Genomic DNA, 12,293 nt, shown 5'->3' with positions numbered 1-12,293 from the left:
GCAAAACTATGCTTAGGGTGAACAGTTTTTAAAATAGTGCTTTGTGTTCAAAAAGCAGTGATTTTTGATAATGATAGTTGGCAAGAAATAAGCATCAAGACATTTCATAACTGTTTTACTCATAGCAGTTTCAAGCATTCAGGCTTGAAGATGCCAGGAATAGCCAGGAGTGAAAATGTAACAATTTCACGACTTCAGGTTAGGAACTATAAAGAATTTAAAAGTATCAACAATCACTTTGAATGTTACAATGAAACTGAAGCTTTGGAAGATGCAATTATCAAAAGCATTGTATGAAGGCAAACCATTATCTGCGCTAGGTGTCTGCCCTGATTTTGTTCATTTACAGTCAGTCAAAAGAACCAGGGAGCTACTGGATGAATTCCTCCATCAATAATTGTTGGGAAGTAATACACAGTTTGGGCAGGCTGGTGGTGTAGTGGCATCAGCACTGGACTTCAAGGCAGATGGTCCTGAGTTCAAACCCAGCTCAGTACCAACCTGGACAGCAGCAATATCCGTGCAGGAAGAAAGGCCTGGCAATCTACTTCCGTGTCTTTGTCATGGAAACCCTATGGACCCTATGGACTTGACTTAACGACTGAACAACAACAATACATAGTTTAACAGTATTGTAGTAGTATTGGTAGTGTTCTAATTTGTGCTGTATTTTATTTAAATACATAAATTGTTACTCAGTTTATCTTTTTTTTAAAAAATACCTTTTTAAGTATTTCCATAAAACTGGCTAATTGGGGCATCCACTTAATTGGGTCAAAATGTACTGGAAAATAAGATGTCCCAATTAACTGGAACACATGCATTAAAGATTTTCTAGTGAGGTCTTTGTTATTAAGCGACAAGTTCTTTATCTTTGCAGGTATATTCGATAATATTATTCAAAGTAACTTAAAAGTCAAAATCAATCTTTCCTTGTAAACAAAGCAAAAGAAACCAAACATTTTAAAGTGAACAAAGGTGAACTGTTACACCCAAAGTTCATGCCACACAAAAAAAACAGGAATGTTTATCATTGCACTGAGTTAAATATGAATTGAAAGTCAAATTTATTAAGGCTTACATGTAATGAGAACTATTTTAGATTAGGTTACTTATTTTAATCTACATTAAACTGGAAACATTAGCTCAATAACACAAAATAAGACAAGTATGATAACTAAACTTCCTTAGATGCACAGGCTAGTTTTGTCCATCCATTAGTATCATCATTATCATGTGCTGTGTCATATGATGTAGGCGATCATGGTCTCATGTTCATAATTGTTCTTAGCAAAAACCATTAATATAGTTCTCCACCAACACAATTGGTGGATCCTTGCAGGGTAGGTAAAGATCCAAACAAAAAGAATATCGAATAAGGCTGAGTAAAAATGAAAATACTGAACAGATATTCCATTTTCTCTGATTATTGAGCACATACTTAAAAAAAAATTAAATCTGACAATTTCAGGATGTTTTGTGCACAAAATAACCTAATTTGAGATTGATGAGCACATGTAACTTGCTGAGCAATTATTTGTTTTGAATAGTATTATTAGTGATGTAACATGCAACTTTAACATATTGGTAAATAACTAAACATACAAAACCTTTAATGATAAAGGATTCCAGGGGTGCCAATAATAGGAGAATCAGCATGCTAAATTATAACCTCTTTTCCATGTTATTATACTGTATCTTTTAAAAATAAGATGCATTCCTATTTACACTCACCATCATTGCTCCTGTAGCTGTAGAATTATTAACAACTGCAGGTTTAAGGGAAGTAGTTAGCAGTTTAGCTACACCCTGTGTCCCACTACTTGAGTCTCCATTACTACCACCTGGAGGAGCCACCAGAGTCAGTTTCTGAGAAACAGAGGACTTCTTTACATTTATAGTAGGCGAGTGCCGATTTAATGCCTGTCCCGGAGATGGAGATTGTCTATTTAGATGACTATTATTGGATATAGAACTTTGAACACTGTTTATGTTCTGAATGGGGTTACTGGAAGGGGAAGAATGTTTAGTTGCGGAGACCACAGTCATTGGCGACTTGAAGGGCTGATTTACAGAGCTCTGTGCATTGGTATGCTTTGCTGTACAACTGACAGATGTAATTGAAGTGCCAAAAGTTCGTTGAGGGCTGGGTGATGACTGTATGTTACTTGCTAAAGATGAAGAGACAGAATGGAAATTCTGAGTCTTTGTTGAAGATTTTAGATGCTGAATTAATGGCCGTTGTTGCAACTGACTGGTAGTTTTAGTCTGAGAACTGCTCTGCAGTTTGCTTGTGCTAAAAGATGGTGATGACATGTAGCTTTTCTGATGTGACGTGGTCTGATTATACTGCTTAGCAGCCTGTGCCGACACCTGACTTTGAACTTGGGGCTGCAGACGTTGAACACCATGATGCTTCGGCTTGTTTTGAAGTGTCTCCGAGAAAACTTTGCTGTTTGCCGCAGAATGGTTTTTAAAGGCAGTGATAAGACTAGTAGCACTCTCTGAAGTCCTTTCCTGAGACAATTGTCCCAAAGCTAATGCCTGTTCAGCTAAAAGACTGAGAGATGAATGCGACTGAGTAGCAGTTGGTGGATCAGATAAGGAAATTGGAACCTTCTGTGCATGTTTCTTCTCTTCTAGTGACACCCCCGCTGTTAACTTGTCACTTAATGAATTTGATGTCAAAGAACTGAAGTTTTTGGTACTTCTTACAGCATCATTAAGAGCAGCCAATGCTTCAGATACATCTTCTAGAGAAGGCTGGTTATTGGATAGATCCTCCTCAAGCGAATCGTCCAAACTGAAGGACTGAGGAGTTGTATTACTGGAACTCTGAGCAGCACTGGAGCAAACAGACACATTTACTGGAGTCAAAGGTGAAGTGCAAGGTCCCTGCACAAAGGCAGCATTACCACTGTGAACCGGGATAACTGACTGATGTAATTTTCGCTCCGTCTTAAAAATATGGTCCTGCAAACAAATAAGAAAATGCATTAACGTTTGAATCTTTTTAAGACGCATGTACGAGGGGTGATTGACAAGTTCGTGGTCTAAGGTAGAAGGAGTCAATTTTAGAACACCTAGCACATTTATTTTTCCTACATTTGCACACTTAGTCCGGGGGTTATGGACTTCTTTGTAGAAGTCGGCGTCTTGGACCTCCAGAATGTGGTCCACGGCAGGGGTGATTGATAAGTTTGTGGCCTAAGGTAGAAGGAGATGAGTTATTAACTTCAAACTTTCTGCATAATCACTCAGAGTTGAACTGCACGTGCATGTAACAAGAGCGGTATAACTCATCTCCTCTTACCTTAGGCCACGAACTTATCAATCACCCCTGCTGTGGACCACTTCTACAAAGAAGGGATCCGTATGCTCCACGACCGCCAGACTAAGTGTGTACATGTAGGAGGGGACTATGTTGTAAAATAAATGTGTTAGGTTTTCTAAAATTGACTCCTTCTACCGCAGGTCACGAACTTATCAATCACCCCATATATATCATATAGAGTCCAAAATTCTGTAAATCGTTCTGACAGTTAAATCAGAATCAGGTTTATTATGACCGGCATGTGTCGCGAAATTTGTTAAAAATTAATATTTCTTTACTGGACATTTCATTGCATGAAGAATTTCTACTGGAGTTTTAGAAGAGTGAGAAGGGACGACTGAAACATGCAAGATCATTGGGGTCTAGAGAGACTGGATATAAAAAAGATAATTCCTCTTGGGAGAGAATCTAGAACTAGGGCCAATATTTATAACTGTGAGTGTAGTCTATTTAATACAGATAAGAGATGATGTTTTTTTTTCCCCCTTTCACGATCATGAGTCATTGGAACCCTCTACCTCAAAGGGTGGTGAAGAGAGTGCCTTTGAATACTATTCAGGCAGAAGTACAGAACTGACCTAGAATTAACTAATTTTGTTAGTAAAAGCTTAAGTATTCCCCCCCCCATTGTCCCATTTTTAATTTGATTTTTAAGATAACTTTTAATCTTAATGTTAAAAGAACAAGTGTCATTTTGAATACAAGACTCATATGTCAGAGAATGTGCATTCCAATACAATATTTTGAAGTCCATATTTCTTCAATATGACTAATAGCATTTACCTTCACTTTAGACTTTGGGGGAGTAATGACCTTCTTCTTGGTACTGAAATAAAATATAACCAATTTTAGTACGCAGTTGTAGTTCATTGTATCTCATTATTTCAAAGCACTATATAACCCACAATAAAAATAAACAGTAATACCACATGAAGTTAATAGACAAAAATCCATGTAAAATATGTATGAACACACTAGTAGATAGCAGATCTGCTTTGGATACTTCTAAGAAAGATAGGACTGCAAAAACACATGGGGCGAGTACTTTCAGTAGCACAGTAAGTACAAAGGAATAGTGAAAATACATATACTTACGGTACTGCAGTGACATGTGCGTGTACTTTCCTACTTTCTTTGAACAATGTTCTGTTGATGAAAAATATTCAAAATTTAATTTGCCTTTCCTTCTCACCAGCTAAATTATTATTTCCCAGATAGGTTCTATTTTGTTTTATCCTCAATGAACACAGTCAAAAATAAAATCTATACTGCCTCTAAATTACCAGACAATGAGCAACGTTTCTGAATGGGACCTGCAGCTCAACTATAATGTCATATATTTATGGATCCTTAAGGCTTAACTTGAGGGCCAGAAGATACCCAGACCCACCTGTCATGGTACTGAGATGTTGAGCAATGTAACTGGATTTCTCTGGCAGTCCAGAGCAAGCTCTGCCTTAAAACTACAGAAAAACAGTTCTTAATACCACTAAATAATTTCTTGTTTGTTGCAACCACATCATAATCAGAAATCTAGAATTACTGAGGGGCAAGGAAATCTAGTAACGAAAAATGCATTGAAGGAAACAATTTATGAATTTAAGTGACGGTGACTCCCATAATTTATGGTCAGTATTGACCACAAAGAAAACTCACCAAGATTTAATGACCCATATGAGTTAGATCCAAGGACTGTTGGTATTGGGCATCAGTAAAAAGGAAACCCTGGGGTTCAACAGCAGTGATGTCATGAGAATGCCTCACTAAACAAAAATTTCTCACAGCACATCACAAAACAAAGCAAAATTATTAAAAATTCAAATACTAGGATTGATTTTACAAGACAAAACTGAAATTTTGTAAGCAAACATTTAATATCTTTGTTTTAAAATACTTTTTATTTTGAAGTTTTATTTTTTTGAAAATAAATACAAAACAAAAAATGGATCAGGTAGTATGCTAGGCAGTACCTATGCTGAGTATGCCATTTAGAATTTGTTACCAAGATACATTCCAGCAAGACATCTGTGGATAGCTTAAAATTACAGGTTAGCATTTCTCTTAACTTTAGAGCTACAGCGCAGAACTGGCCTTTTTGGCCCTTCGAGCTGTGCTGCCCAGCAATCCACCGATGTAACCCTACCCTAATCACAATTTACAATGACCAATTAAACCCCTAACCGAATAAGACTTTGGACTGTGGGAGGAAAACTGAACACCCAGAGGAAACCAATGCATTCCAAGGGGGAGGACGACATACTCCTTACAGAGGATGCTGGACTGAACTCCGAACTTCGATGCCCTGAGCTGTAATAGTATTGCGTTAATTGCTACTGTACCATGGAGTAATGACGAGGTATGCAAAGAGCATCACTTGTGGGGGAACACTGAAAATATGACAACAAATTTAATATTTCTGAAATAAAGCACCTGTAATAATTGTGATTTTCACCAATTAATGATGAATGATAATGATTTTACTGCAAGTTCAGGATTCTAGTTTAGATGGCATAAACTTTAAATAGGTGGCAAAGTAGACACAAAACTATCCCTGAGTCATGCTGAACTGCAAGTCCCCTTACAGTACTATTACTCAGTCTGTAGGGTAGCTTTGTTAAAACATATGCAATATTATATTTCTTATACTCCTTTGCTATGTACCTTGACTGCATCCATCCTTTAGGCCAGAGTGGTTTGACCTCAGAATCAAGAAAAGATTTCAGGTAGTCCTCTGCAGCCTGGGACTTGTTTCTCTCCTGCTCATAGTAAGCCATCTTTGTCCTCACCACACTGCACAACAAATCTCTGCACCACAACATAATAAAGTATTAACCAACAGTAAGGTAATGCTTTAATACATTAATATTCCAGGAAAAACAGGGCATCATGTGAAAACACGACATTCTAATGTTTGGATTAAAAATCCTGAACAAAAGATGAACACGTAAATCCTGATCCAGAAGGAGAATTGTTACTTTTCTCTCTGTAGCATAGCAAACATAGCTAGTTTATTAATGAACTTAAAGGCCGCAAATAACAAATTAAAAACAAAAAATTTACATCAATTACTTCTATTTCCTTTTATTAAGCATGATATGGAAAGTGAAAGTAAAAGGAAACAGAAGTTTACAGCACAAAGGTTACTAATTTCATTTAACTTATTTTTATTCCTGATACACTGCCACATCTGGCTGTCCAATACTGTTAATAAAATGAAGTACCAATCTTTCAATCTTGTCCAAGATCAATCTCTTTCCTTCAAAGTAGCCCTACATTTTTCTTTCATCCATCTGATGAACATTTTTTATGAACATATCAACATTTTTTAAAGTTGCACACTCTACTGTTAATTCCTAAAATGACTATTACTATAACATTCTAAATTAATCCATCATCTCATCTCTATTGAGACTTTCTCTTCAAACAATTCGTTTTTCCCCAATACATATTGCTTCACACATGACTGAATAATATCTCATATTCCTGTATATTTTCACAATAGCTTATAATCTAGCATTGATGAACAAAATCATTAATTCTGCCACTGAAAAATTGATTTAATCTGTGCACCATATACGAATAACCAATCCTCACTGGCAGATCTCTCTTTTTCATCTTAATAACAACAATCCCTTCCATTCTATTTACCCCTTCCCTGTACATGCTAGCTACAATCAGTTAACATAGCATACTGATTTGAATAATTTGGCATAAATTTTGTTAATCAGTTAAATACAAATCTGAAGCACCACTATATGCAAATGTCTAAACTTAAAAGGCATTCTGTCAACACAGATGTTTTACGTGGTCTGATAGACATGAATCAACATATCAAACCTTATTTCATCATTCCAGTGGAACTTTTTACGAGGTCCAACAATTCTTCTTCCCATCTTATCATCATCTTCATCATCATCAGAGAACATTTTCTCCTTCGGTTCCTTATCTTCTCCCATCATCCTGTGTTTTAGACCAGAAAATTGATATTCACTTAAAATTCATCAGTTGATCAATTATAATCTGTCACAATTGCTGGAACCAAACAATTGGCTAACAAAATGCATATCACAATTTGATACTACAAATATTCCTTATACGATTTAAGTAAGCAGCTTGAATAGTAACAATATTTCATGTTAATAATTCAAGACGGAGAAACAATGTTCCATCTATATACTATTCTCGTGAGCTGATAGCTGATGATCTGTCTGTGGACCTTTTTCGTAAAAAGATACTGCTTAATCCGTCAAGTATTTCTAGCATTTATTTTAGTTCAGATTGCCATGATCTGCACTAATCTGTCATTGATATAATGTGTTGTTGCCTTCATAAAGGCAGATTTCCAATGTGAACAAATGCAAAAGCCTTGTTGCACAACCTTATTATTGCTACATATTTATATATATATATATATATATATATATATATATATAGTTTACTGCATAATTTAACTTCCAATTGATACTGAAAACTCATCAGAAATACCATTATGTTAATGGAAGTGGGTTTGAATGCTTACTCTTAGTAGGACTCCAAACCAGTTATACAAACACAAATACAGCTATATTTCCTAGGACATGGTATCTCTTATAAACACAATGATAACTTGCATAATGAAGAATTTGGGTGTATGGTGCAAGGATGCAAAAGGGAGGTAGGACAAGAAAAAACAAGTTTAAATAAAATGCTATTTTAGTTCCATAAAAGATAGCATCACTAACATATAATAACTAAAATATAGAAGACAAATCCAACAGAATAACAGAAAATGTTAATGAACTGTGGCCTCTTATGCTAAGACAACTGGAATGCAAAAACATGGAAATTACATTAACTACTTAAATGCTCTGATTCTACCCTACTTAGATTCATCATTTAGTTCTGGGCACAACAGGAGTGGTGACAGCACTAATTCTTGAGAATGGTATATAGATTAAAATAACCATGTCATGTAGACAGGTTACACGTTGTATCTCCTTCAGTATAGAAGAGGAAGGGATGTGTATGATTATCAAAGTATTTGAACAGTGTAGCTAGAAACAAACAGACTTCCTCCACAAAAAAGGAACAACTTGAGAATTGAAGAGCAGCACACACAAAATGCTGGAGGGATTTACCGGGTCAGGCAGCGTCTAAGGAAATAAACAAACAATCAATGCTTCAGGCCGAGACACTTCATCAGGAAGGAGGAAGAAGCCAGCATAAAGTGCTGGGAACAGTGGAAGGGGTACAAGCTGTTCTTGAAAATTGAAGATGTGCTATTTGGTGGGGGTGGGGGAATGGCAGGAAATACACCTTCAAATGAAAGCCTGAAACAACAGTGTCCAAAAAAAAAAGATGGTGTACCAGTTTAAAAACGAAAATGAAGGGCAAGAGTTTTAAGAAATACAGACCCAGTCAGCTAGTAAAGGTAAGATAACAATCAGCTACAATGTAATTAGATACCAGAGGAAGCTTCAGAGACTGGATGCCCAACCCTATCCAATCAAGAACTGCAGTACACCTTACTGTTACGTGGAACATACTTGGCAATTTTAGCTTGACTATGAGCCTGGCAGTCATCTTGGTACTTCGACATCTGATGAGGCATTGCTCTTCCAATGGCTTCTTTTAGTTTCTGTATTGGTTCCTTCAGCCGACCATCCTGTGACAAAACATAAATAAGCACAATTCATCTTCTTTAATCTTATTCAGATTAGATTCCTGATGATAATGAATGAGTATACAATGGAGTAATCTTAGTCACTGACCCCTGCATCCCATTTCCATCAGAAAGTTTATACCATTTATTCTGTGTAAGTTATACAGCACAAAAGACTTCATATATTAGAAAATGCAGTTGCACTACAAACTTCATATCAAGTTGTTGTAATTAAATGCAATGGTGTAGAACTGATCTTCTGCCACTGTAGGGAGCTCCAACACTTCAAATTTGTTAGAAGAAAATGTTCCAGTACAATATGGAATTTCTAAAATGCTGAAATTAATAATGCACATTTCACACATGGCATTTGAATGGTTCCAAATGGAATATTGAATGAAGATTCAAGTATTATTTAGAAATGCATAACTAGACATTATTCCATTGCAACTTATTTACTGGATATGCATTTGAAGATCGTATTAAGCAAAAAATATTGAATTCTTTTTAGAGTCCTTAAAATACATGTGATATTTCTACAGACAGTAAAACCTATATAAATGCTCACCTGCATTAAGCATTGACCTGTCTTTATCAGCCATTTCGCCCCAGTCTGTAATTTTGTTTTAAGAGGACAGAAAATAATTAGTTGCTTAACAGAGCTCCCACAACAGAATTAGGGGAGCACAGCATTTGTTCCCCACTACACCCATCTCACCTGAAACACAATTTTGGGAAAAAAGTACAAAAGCAAGATATATGCTACTTATATATACAGAACCAGACCCTACATCAGGAGCAGCCAATTACATGTCTACTGTATTTGCTATGGTTTTATGCTGGCAGATCTCATTTCACAAATCGAAGAGTTTACTTCTCTTCATTGCTTAACCCAATTAAACAGCATTTCAAGACATTAAATCACCAAAGCCTCACATTCCATTTCTTAATTTAAATTTTGTAACTACATTTTTTCCTACAAGACAAAATGTGAATTATTAGAAAAGGCTTCAAAACAGGTGAGGGAAAGTTACACTAGACTTCCCTTATTCCCCTTCAGAAACACACATTTAAACAAGACACCCTGGAGCCTTGCATAAAATGTAAGATCTCAGTCTGAGCCCGATCCAGATTTTCTCTCATAACCTATACCACGCTAAAGAAAGTAAATAACCTGATCATTTATCTCATTGCTGTTGGTGCAGTCTCCCTGTGTGTGAGTGATTCCCTACATAACAAGTGAACACACTTCAAAAATAATTCACTGGCAAATGAAGCACAATAGGACCTCTTCAGAATGCAAAAGTTACTACGAAAATATATATTCTGCCCTTTTAGATGTTTTTTGTAAGCAAGATTCCTCAACATTTGCAGTATAGTAAAAGCATAATAGCCCAATGGCTGCAACTGTACGAACTGAAGGGTTCCAGAAAAAGATAATCAAGTGATTGATTTTTGATGTTGGTTGAGGGGTAAATTTTGCATAGCATGTTTAACCAATCTCCCAAGGTAAGTTCATCCATTAACCTAGACCACCTTAGGAGTGGCAACACTGTTTAGCTGCTCAGAGCCTCACATGAAGGCAGATAAATCCCCAGGGCCAGATGGTCTGCATCCCAGAGTGCTTAAGGAAGTGGCCCAAGAAATAGTGGATGCATTAGTGATAATTTTTCAAAACTCGTTAGATTCTGGACTAGTTCCTGAGGATTGGAGGGTGGCTAATGTAACCCCACTTTTTAAAAAAGGAGGGAGAGAGAAACCGGGGAATTATAGGCCGGTTAGCCTAACGTCGGTGGTGGGGAAACTGCTGGAGTCAGTTATCAAGGATGTGATAACAGCACATTTGGAAAGCGGTGAAATGATCGGACAAAGTCAGCATGGATTTGTGAAAGGAAAATCATGTCTGACGAATCTCATAGAATTTTTTGAGGATGTAACTAGTAGAGTGGATAGGGGAGAACCAGTGGATGTGGTATATTTGTTGGAATTTAGAAGATTGAGGGGGGATCTGATTGAAACGTATAAGATCCTAAAGGGATTGGACAGGCTAGATGCGGGAAGATTGTTCCCGATGTTGGGGAGGTCTAGAACGAGGGGTCACAGTTTGAGGATAGAGGGGAAGCCTTTTAGGACCGAGGTTAGGAAAAACTTCTTCACACAGAGAGTGGTGAATCTGTGGAATTCTCTGCCACAGCAAACTGTTGAGGCCAGTTCATTAGCTATGTTTAAAAGGAAGTTAGATATGGCCCTTGTGGCTACAGGGGTCACGGGGTATGGAGGGAAGGCTGGGTTCTGAGTTGGATGATCAGCCATGATCATAATAAATGGCGGTGCAGGCTCGAAGGGCCGAATGGCCTACTCCTGCACCTATTTTCTATGTTTCTATGTTTCTATGAAGTTTGAAATCACAAGTTTTTAATGATAAGGATAATATGACAGCGAAGCCTTTCCTAATAGTAGCTTCCCCCCCATGCCAGACAATATATTATTCACTATCTTCTGAACTCTTTTCAATGCTACCACATCCTTTCTGTAGTGTGGTGACCAGAACTGTACATGATATTCCAAATGCAACCTAATCAATATGTCATCCCAATTCTTACACGTAAAAGCCTTTGCCTTCCTGATAGAAAAAAAGATTGGTAGATCGGTTTATTATTTCCACTGTATCAAGGTGCAATGAAAAAGTTGTCTTGCATACTGTTCATGTTGATCATTTCAATATAATAGTGCATGGAGGTGGCACAAGAGAAAATAATAACAGATTGCAAAATAAGGTGTGACAGTTACAGAAAAAGTGCAGTGCAGGTAGGCAACAAGATCCAAGCCCATAACAAGATAGAAGCTCTCACTGACCTCAGCGGTACATATTTTCAGGGTTTTGTATCTTCTGATGATGAGAATGAGAGAAAAGAGCATGCCCAGGGTGCATGGGTCTTTAGTTATATTGACTGCTTTGCACTTCTGCACAATTTAAGTAGAAATGAAATACAACCAGGAGTCTGCCATTCAGCTGAGTACCTGCTCCACCATTTAATAGGATTATGGCAGATCTTTTAATGCAATGGTACTTTCTGATACTAACAACATAACCAGCTACTGCAAGTGGCTAACCACCATCTTTTCAAGGGACAATAAATGCCAGCACCACCCAGATGTCATAATACAAACAGAACATTGTCGATCATAGATAACTGGGACAAAATTAATAGTAATTCATAATTTTATCATTCACTAAATCATAAACCTTAATGGATTAATTAATTAAAATTTTTCCAAAACTAGCATTATTCCAGCTGAGAATTTCAAATCAACGGT

At 36.8% G+C, this 12,293-nt stretch overlaps 1 protein-coding gene across 7 annotated transcripts in view; it reads right to left on the bottom strand.

Moving 5' to 3' along the window:
* Positions 1-12,293, bottom strand: part of LOC134352062 (ubinuclein-1-like) — a 64,950-nt gene that overhangs the window by 12,350 nt on the left and 40,307 nt on the right. For 5 of the 7 annotated variants that reach the window (XM_063059182.1, XM_063059187.1, XM_063059183.1 and 2 more), the window contains 7 exons: positions 9,544-9,588; positions 8,860-8,978; positions 7,172-7,294; positions 5,996-6,139; positions 4,430-4,480; positions 4,118-4,160; positions 1,735-2,973 (listed from right to left, as the gene is read on the bottom strand). In XM_063059182.1, coding sequence (XP_062915252.1) covers positions 1,735-2,973; positions 4,118-4,160; positions 4,430-4,480; positions 5,996-6,139; positions 7,172-7,294; positions 8,860-8,978; positions 9,544-9,588 — 1,764 coding nt within the window. The remainder of the gene's footprint in view (positions 1-1,734; positions 2,974-4,117; positions 4,161-4,429; positions 4,481-5,995; positions 6,140-7,171; positions 7,295-8,859; positions 8,979-9,543; positions 9,589-12,293) is intronic. The other 2 variants (XM_063059184.1, XM_063059185.1) reach the window with 1 other exon arrangement.

The sequence above is a fragment of the Mobula hypostoma genome, chromosome 9, assembly GCF_963921235.1.
Source record: "Mobula hypostoma chromosome 9, sMobHyp1.1, whole genome shotgun sequence".
Lineage (NCBI taxonomy): Eukaryota > Metazoa > Chordata > Chondrichthyes > Myliobatiformes > Myliobatidae > Mobula > Mobula hypostoma.
This window is presented reverse-complemented; position numbering and strand designations above follow the sequence as displayed.